General features: G+C 47.7%; 1 protein-coding gene across 6 annotated transcripts in view; it reads left to right on the plus strand.

Moving 5' to 3' along the window:
- Nucleotides 1-22806, plus strand: part of GRAMD1B (GRAM domain containing 1B) — a 246578-nt gene that overhangs the window by 111032 nt on the left and 112740 nt on the right. The window contains exon 3 of one of the 6 annotated variants that reach the window (XM_047877609.1): nucleotides 7059-7600. The exons of the other annotated variants lie outside the window; for them this stretch is intronic. Within the exon in view, the coding sequence (XP_047733565.1) occupies nucleotides 7059-7107 (49 nt within the window). The 3' untranslated portion in view covers nucleotides 7108-7600. Of the gene's footprint in view, nucleotides 1-7058; nucleotides 7601-22806 lie in introns of those variants that run through there. 6 annotated transcript variants of the gene reach the window in all.

The raw sequence follows: 22806 nt of genomic DNA on the forward strand, positions 1-22806 counted from the left end.
CTTTGGGGTTGTACGTTGACATGAATCATATTCTAGCTCCTTCTCTACCCACTTCCTCAACCAAATGAAATGTTGCAAAGGTTCTCCAGTCTGAACCTCTGCCCAGAAAAGTCCTCGGATGTCTTCCCTGGGCCTTCCCATCCCTGGCCCCCTGAAAGGCCCCTAAACTCTTCAGCTCCCCTTGGGCAGTACAGGAAACAAAGCTCTGATCAGAAGTATGGCTCCCATGGTGATCTCTGCGGACCCCCTCCTCCCAGAAGCTCAGGACTGGTATGTGTTCCACGATGGCCATTCTGAAGGAAGTCTTTTTCTTTTCTTCTCATCCAGTTGGTTCTCCTGGAGAGAACAAGTCCCCAGAGTGCTAATTAATCACCAGTCTCAGTTCAGAACAAACCCTTACGCCCTGCCCCTAATCCTTTCTATAATATGTTTTTACCCAATTAAGAGACTCTCTGGGGTGTTTTGGATTTTGGTCTGCAGTTATCCTGGCCTGGGGCAAGCGTGAGATCCAGACCCTGGGGAGATTTTCAGCTGTGGTGGGGATCCCACTTCCTGCTCCTCACTCTGGGCCCCATTGAATGGACAGCGCCCTCTGCTGGGTATGGCGGCATTTCCTACAGAGGCCAAGCCTTAGTGGAATGTCATTTACCCTTGAGAATTTCCATGGGAGGCCACAGAGCAGGTATTATGGATTGAAAATGGTCAAGTCGGTGGGAAATATGGACCCTCTTCTGTGGCTGCTCCTAATTCTCCAAACCACGTGGTCAATTATCAGATGAAGGATAGTTTCATAGAGCAGGCAAAAAAAAAAAAAAAAAATTAACATTGATTGCTTCTGCCTCACAGATAAAAATTCTAATCCTTGGGGTGCCTGGGTGGCGCAGTCGGTTAAGCGTCCGACTTCAGCCAGGTCACGATCTCGCGGTCCGTGAGTTTGAGCCCCGCGTCAGGCTCTGGGCTGATGGCTCAGAGCCTGGAGCCTGTTTCCGATTCTGTGTCTCCCTCTCTCTCTGCCCCTACCCCGTTCATGCTCTGTCTCTCTCTGTCCCAAAAATAAATAAACGTTGAAAAAAAAATTTTTTTTAAATTAAAAAAAAAAAATTCTAATCCTTAAGTATGAGGTATTCTTTCTTTCTTTCTTTCTTTCTTTCTTTCTTTCTTTCTTTCTTTTTTCTTTTACAGAATTATATTTCTTTTTTCTTTTTTTAATTTAAGTTTTTTTTAAATTTACATCCAAATTAGTTAGCATATAGTGCAACAGTGATTTCAGGAGTAGATTCCTTAATGCCCCTTCCTCATTTAGCCCCTCCCCCATCCCACAACCCCTCCAGTAACCCTCTGTTTGCCCTCCGTATTTAAGAGTCTCTTATGTTTTGTCTCCCTCCCCATTTTTATGTTATTTTTGTTTCCCTTCCCTTATGTTCATCTGTTTTGTCTCTTAAAGTCCTCATATGAGTGAAGTCATATGATTTTTGTCTTTCTCTGGCTAATTTCACTTAGCATAATACCCTCCATATAGTTCCATCCACGTAGTTGCAAATGGCAAGATTTCATTCTTTTTGATTGCCGAGTAATACTCCATTGTATATATATACCACAAGTTCTTTATCCATTCATCCATCGATGGATGTTTGGGCTCTTTCCATACTTTGGCTATTGTTGATAGTGCAGCTATAAACACGGGGGTGCATGTGTCCCTTCAAAACAGCATACCTGTATCCCTTAGATAAATACCTAGTAATGCAATTGCTGGGTCCTAGGGTAGTTTTATTTTAATTTTTTGAGGAACCTCCATACCGTTTTCCAGAGTGGCTGCACCAGCTTGCATCCCCACCATCAGTGCAAAACAGATCCTCCTTCTCCGCATCCTCGCCAACATCTGTTGTTGCCTGAGTTGTTCATGTTAGCCATTCTGACAGGTGTGAGGTGGTATCTCATTGTGGGTTTGATTTGTATTTCCCTGATGATGAGTGATGTGGAGCATTTTTTCCTCTGTCGGTTGGCCATCTGGATGTCTTCTTTGGAGAAGTGTCTATTCATGTCTTTTGCCCATTTCTTCACTGGATGATTTGTTTTTTGGGCGTTGAGTTTGATAAGTTCTTTATTGATTTTGGATACCAACCCTTTATCTGATATGTCATTTGCAAATATCTTCTCCCATTCTGTCAGTTGCCTTTTAGTTTTGCTGATTGTTTCCTTCGCTGTGTAGAAGCTTTTTATTTTGATGAGGTTCCAGTAGTTCATTCTTGCTTTTGTTTCCCTTGTCTCCAGAGACGTGTTGAGTAAGAAGTTGCTGTGGGCAAGATCAAAGAGGTTTTTGCCTGCTTTCTCCTCGAGGATTTTGATGGCTTCCTGTCTTATATTTAGGTCTTTCATTCATTTTGAGTTTATTTTTGTGTATGGTGTAAGAAAGTGGTCCAGGTTCATTCTTCTGCATGTCTCTGTCCAGTTTTCCCAGCACCACTTGCTGAAGAGACTGTCTTGATTCCATTGGATATTCTTTCCTGCTTTGTCAAAGATTAGTTGGCCATACGTTTGTGGGTCCATTTCTGGGTTCTCTGTTCTGTTCCATTAATCTGAGTATCTGTTCTCGTGCCAGTACCATACTGTCTTGATGATTACAGCTTTGTAGTATAGCTTGAAGTCTGGGTGAGGTATACTTTCAACTGGTTAAATAAAACATCACTTTTCCTTTCTTTTGTATGAGGTTCAGAATAGATACAATATTTAGAGATAAACTAGCTGTCCTACTTAGCTTAACAAATGTCTACATGACAGCAAAGGGGGAAATGCCTTGGTGTGCTGTCCAAGTCCTAGGGCTTCTGAGAATTTTTCTTCTCATTCACATCAGTGTTGATTCCTGAAGAAAAAAGCCTTTGGAACTGTGATAGGGGCAGAGGGTGGGTGGGTACAGGGAGGAAGTCATTTCCTGGGCAGGTGTGCATCAAGAAAAGTTGATTTGAGGAAGAGAATCAGCTTTTTGGAAATGAGGATTGTCTCAGAGATAGGAATAATGCCCTCAGGTTTCTAGTGGAAAGAAAGCAGAATAGATCCAGCTTTCCCAAAGTCTGTATGTGTGTGTGTGTCATTGAATGTGGGGCATAGATCCATTTTCATGCTTCTAGGGTAAAGCCAGGGGTACACTTAAAAAAAATTGGTTCCCTGGTTCAGCCCAAACTGGACCAGTTGTCAGGGTTCCTCACATTGCCAGATCTATATTTGGTACATTCACAGAATGGCAGGAACTGTCAAACAGCCAGGGCTGTAGAAAAAGGAGCTATTTTACTAAGGACGTTTTATGTACACAATGTTAGTTTCAACAAAACGTGGTCTCGGTCGACCAGGAAGCCTTTCAGTGGTAGGAAGGTTGAGACCTAGACAGGGCAGGGGACTAACCAAGCGCTGAGGCCAGGCTGTGTGCGTTCACGTATCCATTTCTGCGTGCAGACACGTGCGCCCCAAACCCTTGTTAAGATACTGGGGAGCCTGCTAGAGTCCAGGCTGTGAGATGGATAGAGAGGTTTCCTCGCTGGCGGGCTGTGTGGTGTCCTAGAAAGACAGACCCAGACCTTGAAGTCAGACCCACTTAGGTGTTCGACTAACCTTCTTCCTTATTAACTGCATTTTTAAAAGCACCTTACTTAGCAGTTTTACTCACCCTCGTTTACTCATCTATGAAAGTCTTTCCTTGAAAGAAATAAATGAGATAATATGTGTAAGGTGCTCGGTACTTAGCAGGTGCTTAGTGAGTGGTAGCTGATGATGTGAGATTTCACTCTGTTTCCTAGCGGATCTGTATATACTCTGCTGTCCTTGAAGAAGCAGAGACAGAAAGAACACGTAGGATATTGATCACCTGTAAAATGTCAGATGTGGACACTAAGAATAAATAGATGAAAGCCTGGTAGTTCCCCTTGGGCACCTTGTTGTCTCATGGTGAGACACACCTATAATGTCATGTTTTATAATGGACTCGGAATTCTGTATACAGTAATAACACGGAAGAATTTGTTCACTTAACGCGTCTAACCCTGTGCCATGCGTCTTGCACAGACTTTGAAATGCAGTCCTCTCAACAGCCCCGTCAAATAGATGCTGTTATTACCTGCACATTAGAGTGTAAGAAACGGAGGCTCAGTGGAGCTACCAGATTTGCCCCAGAGTAGCACAGCTACTGTGCTTGGGGCGAGAGCAGGGAAGAGGGAGGAGGAGCCCGAGGGATCCAGAAAGACTCCACAGAAGGAGATGTGCCTCGCTGAGAGCTACAAGATGAGTAGGAATCTGTCACACGGGCTGCATTCGCAGGCGACAGAACAAGATGTACATAAGCAGGGAGGCGTGAGAAAGCCAGGCATGTTCAGGGACTTCAGATACTTCGGTATCGCTGCCGATCATGTCCCAGGAGGGGAGTGGCTAGTGAGTGGCTAGCAATCATCTTTGCACAGGTAGACAGGTGCTGGTCCTGCCACAGCCCTCTGTGACAGAGTGGGCTTCCTTATAGGGGAGGAGAAATGAGGGAGAGGTTTTGATGAAGGGGTGCCCAGATCACTTACAGATACTCTTGTGGCAAAAGTCACTTTGGTCCTAGTGGGAGAGATGGATTTAAGGGGCTTCGTTGAAAGCAGACAGACAAGGAAGGAAACTGACAATGATTTACCTAATCGTTCCCTCATTTAACAAGCATTTATTGAGCACATACTATCAGCTAGCTAGTCTTGTAAATGTTGGGGGCCACAGCCATGAACAGGTAACTTGTCCCCCATCTCTTGATGCTTATGTTATAGCAAGTGGACACAGATATAAACAAACAAGTGAATAAGAAAGCACCAAATGGTAACAAGGGCTATAAAGAAAAGGAAAAAGAGTGATACAGCAGACCAAGGCTTTTTAGGACAACTCTTAAGCGGGAAGGGTCACCTTATTGACCTGGTGATGTTTAAGCCAAGACCAGATGGGCACATTTCTGAATTAATGGTAGTGAGAACGGAAAAGGAGGAACTAATTGAAGAAGTTTGTTAAGTAGGTTTGGCAAAGCTTATCTACATCTGGGTTGAGGAAGGGTACCTAGTGTGAGCCTAAGGTTTCTAGTGGGAGCAGCAAATAAAAGGTAGCATATCCACAGGTTTAATGCCTACCTGGGTTCTGATTATGCTTCCAACTGCGTGCTGTGTGACCTTGGGCAAACCACTTCACCTCTGTGCCTCAGTCTCCTCATCTATGAAATGGGTATAATAATAGTTCATACTTCATGAGTTATTGGGAGGAGCGTGCGTATGTGTGTGTCGTCTACAACAATTTGAATAGTGCCTGGTATTTTACAGGTGCTTGCTCTGATTATTAATATATTATTGTTATTAAAATACTGAGTAAAGGGGGAAGAATTTGAAGTGTGGAAGTGATAGTGGATTTAATTTAGACACGTCGAGCGTGTTGGTGGAGAGGTAGATACACTAGCCAGTGGCCTGCACCTGTTTGAAGCTCAGGAGACAGGACTAAAACTACTTGTTTGGCAATGAGATTGTAGTCGAGGCAAGAGTCAGGATCAGCAGAGTGTAAGCAGAAGGCAAAGGAAGACGGAATTTGCAAAAGATTGCCCAGTAAGTAGAAAAGACAGAAATACAGAGGTGAGAAGGAAGAATCCAAGAGGAAAGAGATAGGGAAGGTAAGCACTAAACAGGATCTTCTGCAGTGGCCGTTAGGATGTCACTGGGAACCACCAATTAGTTTTAGAAGGGTGTATGGGAAGGAAGGGAGAAGAGACTGAACATGGAGAATTTATTCCAGGAGTTTCCCTGGGAGGAAGAGAAATAGAGATGAAAGCTAGAGGAGAAAGCGGGGGTGATTGGGGAGAATTTTTGTTTTAATATAGGGAGACACAAGCATGCTTTAAATCTACGAAGTGGAAACCCACAGGTCAAGGATGTGAATTTCAGAGAGGACATCATCCATTGATGCACTCAACAAACACTTACCAGTTGTGCAGTAGGTATTCACCGAGTTTCCAGGCTTGTCGAGGAGACAGTATTAACGCACCTGAGGGTATGGCTTAGAAAGTACAAACTTGGGTGTGTGCATTAAAGGAAGGGTCCCAGGAGAGAGTATATCGAAGAAACTGGCCCCAGACAGAGGGGGCGGGGCCAGGGTGGAATGGTTGAGTTCAGAACAGGTGAGCAGGAAGCAGTGGGATGAGATGAGATGAAATGGGGCAGGAGCTTGGTTGGCCATGACCAGGACTTGAGTCTTTATGCCAAGAGCATCAGGAAGCAATTGAGAGTCTTTAAGAAGGGAGGCGACAGCATCACATTTGCATCCTGGAAAGATTACAGTGTGGAGAAAGGGTGGAGGCGGCCCTGGCGGGTGCAGGGAGATCAGCTGGGGCAGTTACAATAGTCCAATTAAGGGATGTTGGTGGCTTGGATTTGAGATGGTGGTCATAGGGGTGTGTGTGTGTGGTGGTGGGGGGGGAAGTAGCTGGATTCAGGATACATTTAGAGGACTAAAATGTCCAGGACTTGGTGATGGATTGGATTTAGAGTGTGAGAGAGCAGGGAGGTCCTCACAGTTAGTTCTGGGATTCCGACTTGGTCAGCTTGGCTGGTACCACCTACTGAAGATAAGGAAGCAAGGTTTCGGAGGAGGCAAGGAAAGATAGATCTAGATCACAGGTGAACAGATTGGCCTTGGACAGACCATAATGGCTGTGGATGCAGGTGAGTTCACACGCCATGTGGTGGGAAGGCGAGGAGGCTGATAGCAGCAGGATCTATTTTCTCCGCGTAATAGGAACAAAGATTATTTCCTAAGATCAAGGAAGGTGGACGGACAATAAGTGTGAGCTTTGGGTATAATCACTTTGGGGGTTGCCTGTGTCACCTTTTCTCTGATGGGCTGAAAAGATGCCCACGTCTTCCGTGTCTCACCAGAACTCACCCTTGTTTCTTCCGGTTGGGGAAGGGAGAGCATGTTTTTTCACCCCTGTCTGAGAGGCTGTGGTTCGTTCTGTCCAGCACTGGCCTCCTGGTGTGTGCTGTGTGGTTCCCTTCTCTGTCTCCCCCTAGCCCAGGAGACCCCGGAGGACAGAAACGATATCTCTTCTGTCTGGCATAGCGTAAGTGCTCGGCAGATGCTTGTGGAATTCGTCAACGAACAAATGGAGGAACCAAGGTAATGGAATTTGAGGCCACAGGGCAAGCCTCCGGGGTGGAAAGAAAGGCCAGAGTGCAGGCTCAGGAATTTCACCTCAGGTCTAGCCGCCAGAATCCATAGACTCCTAGTAGAAGGAAAGATGCTTTCAGTTCTGCTGATCCGATCCCACAAATTGGCCCCAAATAGCATATTTCCAAGAGCACCGTGTAGTTCCATCTACCCGCCCGGGCACTGAATTCCCCGTGGCCCCGTGGACACTCAGGTGACCTCTCGGCCAGCTCCCTCACCACGAGGAAGGAGCCCAGTCGCAAACCCTCTGGGAGCGGTGCCCGCGGGCCCTCCCCCTCCCTCTGGCACCAGCAGCTGACATCACATGTAGGTACAGCCCCATCCTCCCTGGCGGAGGACGAAGGAGAGGAGGAAACTCACCAAGTGCCCAGAGCCTTGCCAGATGTTGAAAGACGGAGCGGGGCTCTGTTCGGAGCTGTGGCTTGGGCCGCAGCCAGAGGGGATCCTGGTAACAGGGAGCCTCAGGCTCTCCCTCCCCGGGGCCCTCCACCTGCCTGTGACTGGGACTGAACACCAGGGCCGGGAGGGCTCCCGTGCAGGAGCTGCGGCGGACAGCTGAAGGAGCTGCGAAAGCAGCACGTCCATGCAGCTCCGGAGTGAGCCCCGAGCCCTTGAGGTCCCAGCTGCCATGTGGCGGGCCCTCCCCTGAGCCCAGCATGGTACAGAATCTGCGCTCGGAGACGGTCTCCTGCAGCACGGCCGTGAAGCAGGCCTGTCACTACCACGTCTCCTCCCTGAGGAAGAAGCTGTTCTTTCTACGAGCCAAGTAGGTGGCAGGGGGCCCCTGGAAAGTAGGACACGAGGACTCGGCCCTTGGCCTGGTCGGGGTTGACCCGGGGCTCTTCACAGAGGCAGGAGGGCTTTGGGGGGCTGGCCCCCGTGTTCGGGGGCTGTTGTAGTTCTTTGCCAAGTGACAGCCCCTCAGGAGGGAGGAGCGGGCTGTCGCAAGAGGCTGAAGGTAAGGGATAGAGGGGTGCAGCCAGGCGAGGCTGTGTGGCCTTTGGTCGGAATGGATGGAACGCGTGACTGGGCCTTACTGTCTGCCAAGGATGTGTCCAGCTCTCCCCGCTCTTCGTAACTGGCCAGGGCTTGTTAATTTTCCTCCCTCATGGTACATCACTTAGGTTGGTAAAGAACTTGGAGGTCCCAAGAGAAAGGTGCTCTAGAGAATGGAATATTCTGTCCGGTGCCTTTGGGGTGTCGACAGTTCCATTCCAGCGAGAGAGAACCTGTGAGTGGGGTATTTGGGGGGTGCGGACTCTGTGCGTTCACTGCTTACAAGGTGTAGTCACTTGGGACTTTGCTCTGACTCCAGGGCCACTGGAGCAGACTGCCGGGGAGACGTGAGGATAAACCGGGTGTGGGGCGCTTTTTCCTGGTGGGGGGTGGGGGGGGCTGTACCGGAACTGTGGTGCGGTGGCTCGCTGGTGAATATGTCCCTTTGTGACAAGCAGAGGGGAGGAGGTGTCCTGGAGGAGAGAGAGGTTCCAGCCCCTAGCATCTGAGTTAAACTCAGAGCCTGACGGGCGTTGGAGAGAGAGGGGCACGTAAGCCTATGGGCAGGCTTCCGGGTGTTTTTGTGTGTGTGTGTGTGTGAAGAGAAATACAGCAGTAAGTGAAAGGAAAGGTAGGACAAATGGAGGAAAGGTAGTGAGAGAGACTGAATGGAGGTAGATTGGGGGTGAAGGTGTAGTAGATGATCTTGATTCTCTCTCTCTCTCTCTCTTAACTCTCTCGCACACACGTAGGCATGGATGCCCATAAGTGTTTAGCCAACTGTTGATAAGAGTTGTCTCCCCTGAGGTGTTCTCATGGCAGAAGTTTTGAGGGCAGTGAACAGAGACTGAGTCCTTCCTCTTACGAGATGACTCCTCAGGTACTGACCACCCAGTACCCTGCACACAGCAAAAATCCAAGGGATAATGGCAGAAGAAGAGATTCTCCGACCCTGTGGTACGGTGCTGGGGGCAGAGACACGATCCCTCAGCGGTCGTCTTGGGGAACCCAGGAACGCTTTGAAAACCGAACAACCTTCGATTAAGCTCTGGCTCTACCACTTACTGGCTCTGGGGCTCTCGCAAAATCCTGCCCTCTCTGAATGTTTCCTTCCTTAAGAATAGAGATAGCTGTACCTCTTTCATGGAGGCTGTGAGGATCAAAATGACACAAAATGGAAGAAGGTCTTGGCCCTGTGTGTGGGACACAGTAGATGTCGTTGTGACTGCCAGCCAACAGCAGACTCGGGCTAAACCTGTGAGGAGAGCGGAAGGTGAGTTTTGAGCTGCTGGAGAGCTGTGTGTAGGTTGGAGAACTTGGTTCGGGTAAGCCACGAACAAGTCCGCAGTGGCCAGGAGAAGTCAGTCAACGTAAACCCCGGCCTTCACTTGCCCAGCTTATTTTCCATTTTGGCGCTAACCCATCTTGTCGCTGTATTTATCTGTTGACCTGGTTGTCGTCTGTCTCCTCCACTAGGGCCCTAACTAAGCTCCATGAGAGCAGGGGACTGTCTTTGCTTCATTCACTGGTGTGTGCCTGACACATGGGAGGTGCTCAGGAAAGATCGGTTAAAGGAGGGGCGCCTGGTGGCTCAGTCGGTTAAGTGTCCGCCCGACTCTTGATTTTGGCCCAAGTCATGATCTTAAGGTTCCTGGGTTCGAGCCCTGCACTGGGTTCTGTGCTGACCGTGAAGAGCCTGCTTAGGACTCTCTCTTTCCCTCTCTTCTCTCTGCCCCTCCCCCGTGTGTGTGTGTGTGCTCTCGCTCGCTCTCTCTCAAAAATAAGTAAATAAACCTTCAAAAAAAAAAAGAAAAGATTTGTTAAATGAGTAAATGGGCGCATGAGTAGCTATCTAAGACGTTTTTGCCAGCCTCTCGCGTTCTGTAATCGTGGGATTCTGTGACTATGCTCCAGAGGGAGGGCCACGGACTAGCCCCTCTGTATCTGTTAATTGTGTGACGTTTTCATGCCCGTGGTCTGTGGTTAGTGACCGCCCCTCACCTGTTGTTCTCCTTTCTTGGATCCACGTACTCCTATCCTTGGGGGGTGGCCTGGTCTTGGACAGACAGCACACATGGCATTTGAATAGGAGGGAGAAGGACCTTATTTTAGGTCTGGGCAGGGAAGCAAGTGGGTGTTCCTGCTTTCCCCTCCCTTCTCTAGTTCCCAGTTTGTAGTTCCTCGCTGGCAGTCCTGGCTGCTTCCGTCGCTGTCAGCAGAACTGTCTGCAGGTGTAACCGTCACCTGCTCAGTGTTTCTCCTACCCCAGCGTTTCTCCTTTCCTGCCCGAGAAAGGGGGATATTAATTATAGCTCAGCAAACGACGCTCACTCTGCTGATGCCATAGTTGGGATTTAGATTGGGACAACTGGCAGGCAGATGGTAAACCTCATTCCCTCGCTTCCCCCCCCTCCTGCCGGGTGAAATCCCATCCTCCTATAGCCAGGGTGAAGAAGGAATGTGAGTGGGTGACAGTTCTGGGGGCTCAAGCAGGGACTCCACTTCCGGCTTGCCCTGCCCTGCATTTTTTTGCCTCCCTCTTACTCCAGGGTTGAGACACAGTTGGAGGTCAAAATCCAGAGTTCTCTTCTCAGCTTGTTACTGATGAATCCTGTGAGCTCAGAGCACTGTTTGCCGAGACCACTCCCTGCTTTCCCCGCGAGGCGAGAAGCCGTCGTACCGGAAGTCGATACTCCAGCCTTGTTGCAAACCCCTGTCTCAGTGAAAATTTTCTGAGCTATCTCCACCAGTGTATATTTATATAAATTATATGCGTGCACTGCTGTACTAAATGTTTTGCTTATTACAGACGTTTTAAAAGGGTTAGATAAAAAGAAACATAATATATATAAGTTATAATATTTTGCATGAGTAAGTGTTCCTGTCCCTTGATGATGAACAGCCCACTTGGGAGACCAGGGAGGCCGCATCGCATGGGTTTCAGAATCGTGTGCATAACTTGTTCAGTGTGCAGATTTCCTGGGCTCTTCTAATTCTGAGTGGTGTGGACTGGGGTGGGCCTAGGAATTTGCACAGTGAACACATATCCCAAAGTGATTCTGACTTGAGTGGTCTTGAACCTGGCTTTGAGGAATGTGCCCCGTTGCCCAAAGCCTCCTGTTATCCCTGAGCTAGCTAGCATCAAATACACAATTTAACAGTGAATAGTAACAGGACAGGGAGAGCCCAGTGCCCTGTTCCTGGCCTGTGGCATCTCTTTTCAGGGAGCCCCTGGCAGACCCGTGGCTCCCTCAGGGACACTGGTGTCGTGCCTAGCTCCTGTTTTCCCTTATTGGGTGCTCCATAGACCAAGAATCTCCATTCTGCAGCAAGGAGAAATGTGGGCGGGGTGTGTGTGCGTGTGCATGGGGATATGTAATTAAAATAATCATTACATCTTATCTGTCACCAACTTTCCGGACTGCTCAATGCTTCTTTTCTTCTTATCCTCTGACGGGTGAGCAACAAACAGTTCACAGCTGGGCTCCCTCCTTCTCTTTGCTATTTCCTAGTCTGAAGGTGAAGGTCTCCCATCAAAATGCAGAGGAAAGCATTGTAACCCTGGTTCAGATGGTCCCAGGATTGGGAGAGGGGCTGAGGGAGTGGACCGTGTCCGAGTACCTCCCCAGAGGTTCCGTGCTGTCAGCGCAGAGCCTGATGTGGGGCTCGATCTCACAAACCATGAGATCGTGACCTGAGGCAAAATCAAGAGCCAGACACTTCGCTGAGCCACCCTGGCGCCCCTCCCTTGTGTCTTTTGTATGTGAACTGGCTGGGTGATTCATGAAGTAGAATTCAACGCCAGACTCAAAACTCTTGAGTTTATGAACATGGCACCACAACAGGTTTGCTTGGGGATCCACAGAGCGACCAGTCTTACCTGTTGAACTCCTTTCTCCCTGGAAGTAAAACACCCATGTTTCCTTTCCTTGGCATCTTAAACAGTGGGTGGACTTGAATCTGGCCAGGAGTGCGTATCACTTGTCCTTACAAAGTGGCCTGAAGTGGCCCTAAAGAAATGGCCCTAAAGAAGAGATTTAAGGAGGCTAATACCCTCTACTCCTTCCTGATTCGTGAATTTCTTCTTCAGTACCTACATCAAATGGTTATCTGCCTCTCAGTGAATAACTTCCATAGTCAGGAGATAGACTGGGGTTTCTCTCAGTAAAGAAACTTAGAATTATAGGAAACCACAGAGAATCTACGCATGTGATGAATAAATCCAAGACTATGAAAAGTGCCTGTGTACTTAGTTTGTGGGCATGTGAGGTATTAATTGTCATTACTACTAATATCTGCTGTTTTGAGAGTTTCTTATGTGTTCAGCACTGCACTCTACATGTGCTTAAGAAAGCATGATTAAGAATTCAACCGTAATAGCAGGCCTATAAGGTTAGTTGCTGTTTTATCCATTGTCTAGAGAAGGAAATGGAGGCTTAATTTGCCCACTGGCATTCTGAAATTCAACTCCAGAGATTTAAAAAATGTTTATTCATTTTTGAAAGATAGAGAGCACAAGCAGGGGTGGGGTGGAGAGAGAGGGGGACACAGAATCCAAAGCAGGCTCCAGGCTCTGAGCTGTCAGCATAGAGCCCGACGCGAGGCTGGGACCCACGAACCGCGAGATCATGATCTGAGCCGAAGTCGGATGCTCAACCGACTGAGCTGCCCAGGTGCCCCTGACTCCAGAGATTTTTATTTGCAACCTTTTATGACTTCCCCCTTGAGACAGCATCCATGTGGCTATCAGGACACTTGGGGCCCAGTGCTGAACCTTCTTCTTTTCCTTATGTCGGATGGATCTTCCTTCACCAGCTTCCTGGACCTAAAGCTCCAAATGTGGAGTGTGTAAACGAGTTTGTTAGTGAAAGTTATCTCTTGTGAAGCTTCAAGCTGGACGGAACAGGAGACAGATCGACAAGGAGAGAATAGACCCCGGTGATTTTGAATGATACATGTTAAATATGCCTGAGAGCCAAACAGTTGGGGTTGTTTTGAGTATGTTCCTTATGCCTTGTGGATATTGAGAAGTGCTGTAGACTTTTCACCAGCAAGTTATTTATAGGAAAGTTCTAGTACATTTCTGATGCTTTCTTTCAGTTTCACTATTATGCCTAAACCGCAGAATAAAATGGGTCACTCTGACCTCTCTGTGGGTACCAGGTGAAGCCCCTATGGGTACCAGCCTGAGCTGCAAAAAGTTCACCTTCCCTTGGGGTCTCTCCGCTGGGCTCACCAGCACCCTCTGCTGGCAGTGGCTTTGCCGGACAGGAGAGAGCGGGGCCACCTGAGCCCTCCTCAGTAGTGAGATCAGTGTGAGTGAGTCAGCAGGCAGGAGGCAAGGGGAGTGCCCTGGACCCCACTTCTACCCTGGAGGGTAGGACTGTCTAAGCCCAACAACTCCCGCCTCTTAGGACGAGGACACTAGAAGAAGGGACCTGCCATTGCAAAGACAGAGGAGCTGTGGAAATGGGTTTGTCCATTCTTCTTAGACCCTCTACTCAGATTCCTCTGGGCCAGCGGAGTTCTTCCTTGGACATCTATTTTCCTTGGTCCTTCTTTTCTTCCCTACCCCACCCAGCTTCTGTAGCTTAATGGTCTGTTTTTTGTTTTTAACTTTTTTAATGTTTTTTTCATTTCTGAGAGAGAGAGAGAGAGAGAGAGAGAGAGAGAGAGAGAGAGAGACAGACAGAATCCAAAGCAGGCTCCAGGCTCGGAGCTGTCAGCACAGAGCCCGATGTAGGGCTCAAACCCACGAGCTGTGAGATCATGACCTGAGCTGAAGTTGGACGCATAACCGACTGAGCCACCCAGGCACCCCTGTGTTTTGTTTTCTGATGTGATTGCGACAGCCCTCCATGGTGGAGCCTGTATCCTTCGGGGACGTTGGATGGGGAGGGGGTTACCTAACAGCAGTCTGGAGGGGACAGTAGTCCCTGGAAGCATTCCCCTCCACATTGCCCTTTTTTGTGCCGGCTTTGCATCTTTTCCCCTGCCTCTGGCCTGAGAATTGGCGGGGATCTACAGCTGTGTCTTTTGGCCCCCGGCTCAGTTAATCCTGTGGCTTCTTATATGCTCTCACCCTGAATGGCTGTGCGAAAGGCTCCAGAGGGCTTGGCAGCCTGCTGTAGGTCTTTTGTGAAAATTGGTGCAGGTGCAGAAGGAAACCCCCAAAGCAGGAGGTGCAAGCACTTATCTGCCTTATGCTTTGGTGACCCTTCTCATTTTCTTTTATTTTCTTTTTAAAAATGTTTTTATTTATTTTTGAGAGAGAGAGAGAGTGTGAGCATGGAGGGGCAGAGAAAGAGAGAGAGAGAGAGAGAGAGAGAGAGAGAGAGAGAGAATCCCATGCAGGCTCTGCACTGTCAGCGCAGAGCCCGACGTGGGGCTTGAACTCACAAACTGTGAGATCGTGACCTGAGCTGAAATCAAGAGTCAGATGCTCAACCGACCGAGCCACCCAGGCGCCCCAACTCTTTTCATTTTCAAAGCACTTGCACAAACTTGTCATGTGAAAGTCCGGTTTGGGGACCAGCTGCTGGCTGGAGGCCATATCATGAGGCCTGGAGGTGGCAGGGAAGGGTTTGTGTAATCAGAGCGCTGAGAGCTTCACGTGGACACCAAGTGAAGACAGAGGGACATTAGGAGAACTCGTGGAGTTCCCATTGTTCCCAACCCCTGACTGCCCTTAAGACAGTAATTGTGAAGACAGCATTATTTCAGTTAACATTTAGTGACTGTTCCCGGTATGTGTCAGTCACTGGGCTCACATTTAAATTTCACCATTTTGGTGCGCCCGGATGGCTCAGTCAGTTGAGTGTCCGATTTCGACTCAGGTCATGATCTCACGGTTTGTGGGTTCCAGCCTCACGTTGAGCTCTATGCTGACAGCTCAGAGCCTGGAGCCTGCTTTGGATTCTGGTCTCCCTCTTCCTGTGTCCCTCCCCCGCTCATACTCTGTCTTTCTCTCTTTCTCTCAAAAATAAACAAACATTGAACAAGATTTTAAAAATGTCTCCATTTTGCTATGAAACAGTAGTCCTCTTATCTCCATTTTAGAGTTTACAAAACTGAGGCTTAGAGAGGTTTTGTAATTCGCATAAGATCACACAGCTGTTTTAAAAAAATGTTTATTTTGAGAGAGGGCGTCCATGCATGTGAGTGCGGGGGGGAGCAGAGAGGGGGAGAGAGAGAGAGAGATAGAATCCCAAACAGGCTCTGCGCACCTGACTTGGGGCTCGAACCCACAAACCAGGAGATCATGACCTAAGCTGAAACCGAGAGTCTGACGCTCAACTGGCTGAGCCACCCAGGCACTCTGAGATCACACAACCCTTATACGATGGGCTGGAATCTGAATCTAGGCAACTTGACTGTAGAGTTCAACCGCTATGCAATGCTGCCCTGTCCAGCCCTAGAGGCTAATGCTGAGGGGGTAGCATTTATATTCCTGTTGCTTGTGAGGCCTCAGGAATTGCTAGTGGCTGAGGGGGGCGGGCCTCCCTCCCCTTTGTCTATCTTGTTTTACCCTGAGGAACTCAGATGCAGGAGGGCACCGATACCGGCAAAGACACTCAGTGTTGCACAAAGTACGAGTTTCCCTAAGCTGGCGTCGTCCCTTTGTCCCGCCCGGAGTACTTGCATTCAAATAGGCCTGTTTCTCTCCTCTTGACTTCATTTTTTTTTTTTTTTAATTTATTTATTTTGAGAGAGAGAGAGCGAGAAAGCACAAGCTGGGGACGGGGCAGAGAGAAGAGAGACAGAATCCCAAGCAGGCTCCGCGCCATCACCGCAGAGCCCGATGCAGAGCTTGAACTCAGGAACTGTGAGACCATGACCTGAGCTGCATGCTTAACCACCTGGGCCGCCCAGGTACCCTCCCCTCTCCTCTTGACTTCAGAGCTGAGGGTGCTGTCTTCTAGGTGACTGGTCCCAAAGCTACTTCCTTTCCTCCTGGAACCTGAACCTTAACCCTTACCACCCACCTCACTTGCTCCAGTCCTGCCTGCTTGAGCAACCTCCTCCAGCCCAGACCCCCACAACACCGGGGCCATCGCCAGGGATCAGGCCCGCTTGGCAAGACCGTTCTAGACTTGAACTTTGCAGTGTTAGCTGCCGTCTCTCTAGTTTCCTCATGCTGGGCAGTTCTGTCCATCCATAGCTCCTCACAGATGCTTTAGTCATATCCTCTCGGAACTTCCCACTTTGAGTTTTTAATTTCTCGGTCTCCTTTCTCCTCCCACCTCCAACCTGATCAGCTTCCCTGATTTTCTTTGTCAGTCTTTCCTCCCCTTCTTTATTTTTGTTCGGACTCTTTTTTACTGTTCTTTGATGATTTTTTCCCCCAAACTCCCCCGCATGTCCCTCTTAATGTCCACTGCCATTCAGTATTACTTGCAAGTGTCTCTGGTTGTAGTTCTTGTCCTTGTTCCTTTTCTGCCCTTTTTCTTACTCTAATGACTGTCTCACCGCCCCCCCCCCCAACCCCGTCTTTATTCATCTAAAAACGCAGGTGGGATTGTTTTCTGTCCAGTCTACCTCTGCCATCGTCAGCTCTGAGGACTTAAAATTTCATGTTCTGGGTGGGGGGAAAGGTCACATGGATTAGGGGAAGGGGCAAACCACTGAATAATACTGGAAAAAAAAAATCTAACACTTAAGACACAGTTTTAAGCCCTCTAGCATGTTATCTGCATATAGTCTATGAGTTGAGTAACATCATCTCTGCCTTACAGATGAGGAATGGGGGCACAGAGGCTAAGTAACCAGCCTGAGGGTCACACAGATGGTGGGCAGTTGAGTCAGAATTCCAACCTGCGCAGAATAGCTGGAGAGGCATGCTCGTCAGCACACTCGACTGCCTCACTCCAGAGTTGATGGTTAACCAGCAAAAGATGAGAAGTCACCTTCTGGTCCCTGAATCCAACATGCACAGTCATGGGAACACACACGCTGCCCTTTTCTCCTTCATCTGCCTCTCTTTCTCCCTTCCTCTTTCTTTTTCTGTCTCTTCTCTTGAGAGAAGCTGTCATTTTCTGTGCTCACAGAGCAAAGACATCAAGTGACCTCTCAAGGTCCTCATGTTTGTGATCTCCTGTAGTTTGTGAACCTCTCTCTGTTTCCTCACCGTCTTTTCTGTTTAAAGTCAGACTGCAGGGGGGCACCTGGGTGGCTCAGTTGGTTAAGCGTCGGACTTCAGCCCGGGTCATGATCTCACAGCTCGTGGGTTCGAGCCCCGCATTGGGCTCTGTGCTGACAGCTCAGAGCCTGGAACCTGCTTCGGATTCTGTGTCTCCCTCTGTCTCTGCCCCTCCCCCACTCACACTCTGTCTCTCTCAAATAAATATTAAAAATAAAAAATAAAGTCAGACTGCAGGGAGGAGTTGTACCTTTTTGGCTAAGGTGTCTGACCTACGTTTGTGGTCAAGCTGCACATTGGATAAGCAGTGCAAATATGGCCGCACCACTGCCCATTGCTCAGAGAACTACATATCCCATGGTGCAGCAGGAGGACACTGGTCTGACCAGGGTTTGAAACTGGCTTGCTTGGCTTCCTTGTGCCCTGCCCACCAATAGGCAGCTGCTTTAGAGGAGGCTCTTCCTAAAAAAGCAGGTGCAGTGTCCAGCCTCTGAGCTGTCTTTAGGGAACTGGGTGCCTGTTCTTCCCAGGACACCCTACCCATCCTCCACCAAAACTCAGTCTAGCCTCTTTTCAGGTATCTGGGTTTTTTGTTGTTGTTGTTGTTGTTGTTATTTGTTTTTCTTCCTTAATTTGTTACATAAGTATAGTGATTAAGGAGTTAGAATGTAATACCTAGGGTAAAGTCATTAGTACAAATAATTCCCCTGGAGAGAAAATGATGTAATGATATGGTAAAGAGCTTCCCATCCATCTCTCTGTCTCTCTCTCTGTCTCTCTGTCTCTCTCTCTCTCTCTCTCTATCTTTCTGTCTTTTTACTAAATATGAGGTCAAATGGAGCGCAATGAACTTGCAGAAGAGGGAGCTTCTGGTCTCTAGCTCAAAGAGCAAATGAATAGACTAGAGGAGTTACTTCTTCCAGAAGAAATTATTAGATGGATGACTTTCTGGTTAGCAGAAGTGTGGATGCAGTGGCTTGTTAATTGATCCACTGCATCAGTTTTCCTTTCTTTTTCCCCTTTCAGTGTCATTTTCTTTCTTCCCTCCTGGAATTATCTTTGGACTCTGGGACATACTTCTTCCCTCCTTTCTCATTGAAACCAAGCATTATCCCCTACCTCCTTCTGTGCCCCATCTCCTGCATTATCTGTTCTATAGCTAACAGCTCTCTTCCTGCTGCTTTGAGTCCAGGACATATAAATTGCTTTCTAAAAACATGGCTGCTTCTGGCTGAGCAGCCCTCTGAAATGCTGTCTGCTGTGTTCAGCATCCAGGGCTGTGTGACGGTTGGTTGCCATTAAGAACCGAGGAGGTACATGTGTTGGGTCATTTGGGACACTGGGCGGGGTCCTGTTAACACGGGTCTGATTTCTGCATGATTTTGATGAAACAGAACATCCTCCTTCGTGGGCACTAGCCTTCTGCTCTCCATCTGTCTGTGCATTTGACTGTCAGCCCAGGAACAGAGAGGACCGCAGGCCAGAGCGATAGCCGGAAGGAACATTACAGGCCTCTGAGCAGAGATGATTCGTGTGGAACCAGCGCAGCCCGCACACTTTTGGCTTTTTTGTGCAGGTTATGATAGAATACCTTTAGTGCTGTCCTAGCAGTGCCCCGTACCCTTTCCAAGTTGATTGTGTCTATGACCATGGGGCAGTGAGCTAAAGAAAACCAATCCATCGGCCCAGATGGTGTCCCACTACTTTTACTCCTGTCCTTTTTCATTTGGCTGTATGGAACTTTCATGCCCCTTGGCTAATAGAGTGAGATGGGATGGGATAGGCAAGGGATGCATGATATATTCAGTGTTTATGGTGACTGGAACCAGGAACATATCCCCCCGCCTTCATTTTAATCTTGGTAATTGACCAGTTTGGTCAGATGGCTTAGTCTACTCTGCTACCTAAATAAAGTGAACGTGAGTAACTGAATCTTTTTAAAGGCAATTTCCACTGGACACAGGAGTTTTTTTTTTTTTTTTTTTTTTAATTTACATCCAAGTTAGTTAGCATATAGTGTAATGATTTCAGGAGTAGAATCCAGTGATTCATCCCCTACATGGAACACTCAGTGCTCATCCCAAGTGTCTTTCTTTTTTTTATTTATTTAAAAAAAATTTTTTTTTTTCAACGTCTATTTATTTTTGGGACAGAGAGAGACAGAGCATGAATGGGGGAGGGGCAGAGAGAGAGGGAGACACAGAATCGGAAACAGGCTCCAGGCTCTGAGCCATCATCAGCACAGAGCCCGACGCGGGGCTCGAACTCCCGGACCGCGAGATCGTGACCTGGCTGGAGTCGGACGCTTAACCGACTGCGCCACCCAGGCGCCCCCCAAGTGTCTTTCTTAATGCTCCTTACCCATTTAGCCCAGCCCCCCGGCACAATCCCTTCAGCAACCCTCTGTTTTCTGTATTTAAGAGTCTCTTATGTTTTGTCCCCCTCCCTGTTTCTATATTATTTTTGCTCCTCTTCCCTTATGTTCATCTGTTTTGTGCCTTAAATGTCACGTATGAGTGAAGTCGTATGATTTTTGTCTTTCTCTGACTAATTTCACTTAGCATAATACCCTCTAGTTCCATCCACGTTGTTGCAAATAGAAAGATTTCATTCTTTTTGATTGCCGAGTAATACTCCACTGTATATATGGGGCGCCTGGATGGTTCAGTCGGTTAAATGTCTGACTCTTGATTTCAGCTCAGGTCATGATCTCATGGTATGTGGGTTCGAGGCTGCATTGGGTTCTACGCTGACAGCGTGGAGCCTGCTTAGGATGCTCTCTCTCTCTCTCTCTCTCTCTTTCTCTCTTTGTCTCTCTCTCTCTCTTCCCCCCTCTTCCTCTCTCTCCCCCCTTCTCTCTCTGTCCCTCCCCTGCTTGTGCTCTCTTTAAACAATAAATAAATAAACTTAAGAAAAATACTCCATTGTATATATATATATATATACCACATCTTCTTTATCCATTCATCAGACATTTGGGCTTTTTCCATACTTTGACTATTGTTGATAATGTTGCTATAAACATTGGGGTGCATGTGCCCCTTTGGAACAGCACACCTATATCCCTTGGATAAATACCTAGTAATGCAATTGCTGGGACGTAGGTAGTTCTATTTTTAATTTTTTGAGGTACTTCCATTCTGTTTTCCAGAGTGGCTGCACCAGTTTGCATTACCACCAGCAATGCAACAGAGATCCTCTTTCTCCGCATCCTCGACAACATCTGTTGTTGCCTGAGTTGTTAACGTTAGCCATGCTGACAGGTGTGAGGTGGTATCTCATTGTGGTTTTGATGTGTATTTCCCTGATGATGAGTGATGTTGAACATTTTTCCTGTGTCGGTTGGCCATCTGGATGTCTTCTTTTGAAAAGTGTCTATTCATGTCTTTTGCCCATTTCTTCACTGCATTACTTGTTTCTTTGGGTGTTGAGTTTGATAAGTTCTTTATAGATTTTGGATCTAAGCCTTTATGCAAATATCTTCTCCCATTCTGTCAGTTGCCTTTTAGTTTTGCTGATTGTTTCCCTCCCTGTGCAGAAGTTTTTTTTAAAAAAAATTTTTTTAATGTTTATTTATTTTTGAGACAGAGAGAGATAGAGCATGAACGGGGGAGGGTCAGAGAGAGAGGGAGACACAGAATCTGAAACAGGCTCCAGGCTTTGAGCAGTCAGCACAGAGCCCGACGCGGGACTCGAAATCACGGACCGCGAGATCATGACCTGAGCCGAAGTCGGACGCTCAATCGACTGAGCCACCCAGGCGCCCCAGAAGTTTTTATCTTGATGAGGTCCCAGTAGTTCATTTTTGCTTTCGTTTCCCTTGCCTCCAGAGACCTGTGGAGTAAGAAGTTGCAGCCGAAGTCGAAGAGGTGTTTGCCTGCTTTCTCCTCAAGGATTTTGATGGCTTCCTGTCTTACGTTTAGATCTTTCCTCCATTTTGAGCTTCTTTTTGTGTATGGTGTAAGAAAGTGGTCCAGATTCATTTTTCTGCATGTCGCTGTCCAGTTTTCTCAACATCATTTGCTGAAGAGACTGTCTTTATTCCATTGGATATTCTTTTCTGCTCTGTCAATGATTAGTTGGCTATACGTTGTGGGTCCAGTTCTGGACCACGATTCAGTTCCATTGATCTAAGTGTCTGTTTCTGTCCTAGTACCATTGGACACAGGAGATTTGCTTAATGTGTATACCCAACCTCTGGATATGCCCAAGATTTTTTCCCCCTAATGTTTGAGAATGCATTTTCTTACAATTTGCCATCTTCAGGGGAAAACAGGCAGGGGGCTGGGGGTGGGGAGTGTCCCAAAAGGAAATCTTAAATTAATTGAGGTTTTATATTCTCTGAGTCTGTGGTAATGGCAGCAAGAGTTGGGGACAGATGGAGGACGGAAAGATGAAGGGGTGGGAAATTTGGTAGCATGGCATTTAGTGTTTAGTGGAAAGATGTTTGGTGTCAGTGAACACAGGTTTGGAGCCCAGCTCTGCTATGCCGGCCGTGTGACCTTGGGCAAGTCACGGAAAGTCTCTGAATCCTAGTTTAATTATCTCTGAACTGGAGAAAACAATACTTACCTCACAGGCTTCCTCTGAGTGTCAGATGAGGCAGCAGATTTGGAAACGCATTAGAGCACCTTACAAATGGGAGTTGTTAACTCTTACTGTTCTGTCATTAAGCCAGACTCACAAAGGCTGTGTTAAAGTGGAATTGTTTGTGGGATGGTTGGTGTTGTCGTTCTTTCGGGAAACTCTTTTCCTGCTCTGTGTGGGTCCCCCTGAGTGCTCAGTTTTGTTGTGAAGCCAGGCTTGACCAGCAGCAGAGGTAAGAGAAAAGAATGAAGGGTGAGGGAGGCAGGAATGGATGAGTGATCACAGGTTCCTTGCCTGCCTTTTTTATTCTCTTCTATTTTAATCTCTCTCTTTAACCCTGGCTCTGCTGGATTGTTCTATGCTCTGGAAGCTGGTTTGGGAGGGGGTACATGAAGGGGCTTATATCTTGGGGTCTCACCCTTTCTGAGAGATGAGTCTCTCTGGAATCTGGAAAGGAGTGTTGGCAGGCCTTTCTTTGACCCTTTTGCTCTTTTCCGGGTCTTTGTTTGTTTTCTCATCTGTAAAATGGAGCCGCAGCTTCCACCTTAACACTTTGCAGGTCTGAAACCAGAAGCATAAAGCAATCAGTGTGCTTAACAGCCAGCCCAGGTTAGCACTGTTGGAAGATCTGGTAGAGCTGAGGATATTGATCTGCCTTTCCATAGGTTATTGGCTTTGATTGGGAGAATATCTAAAGACGGGGCGGGAAGGTCAGTGGTTCAGGAGAGTACACACCTCCCTTCTTGGCTGCCTCCGAGGAGCCCTGCTCTTTTGCGTTTATCCGGGCGCCAGCACGAGCAAATGCACACAGTGAATACCCACACCGTGTTTTATTTAAGTAGAGGCTTTGCTCTTTCCTTGAAACGTGA

This window comes from Prionailurus viverrinus, chromosome D1 (assembly GCF_022837055.1).
Source record: "Prionailurus viverrinus isolate Anna chromosome D1, UM_Priviv_1.0, whole genome shotgun sequence".
Classification (NCBI taxonomy): domain Eukaryota; kingdom Metazoa; phylum Chordata; class Mammalia; order Carnivora; family Felidae; genus Prionailurus; species Prionailurus viverrinus.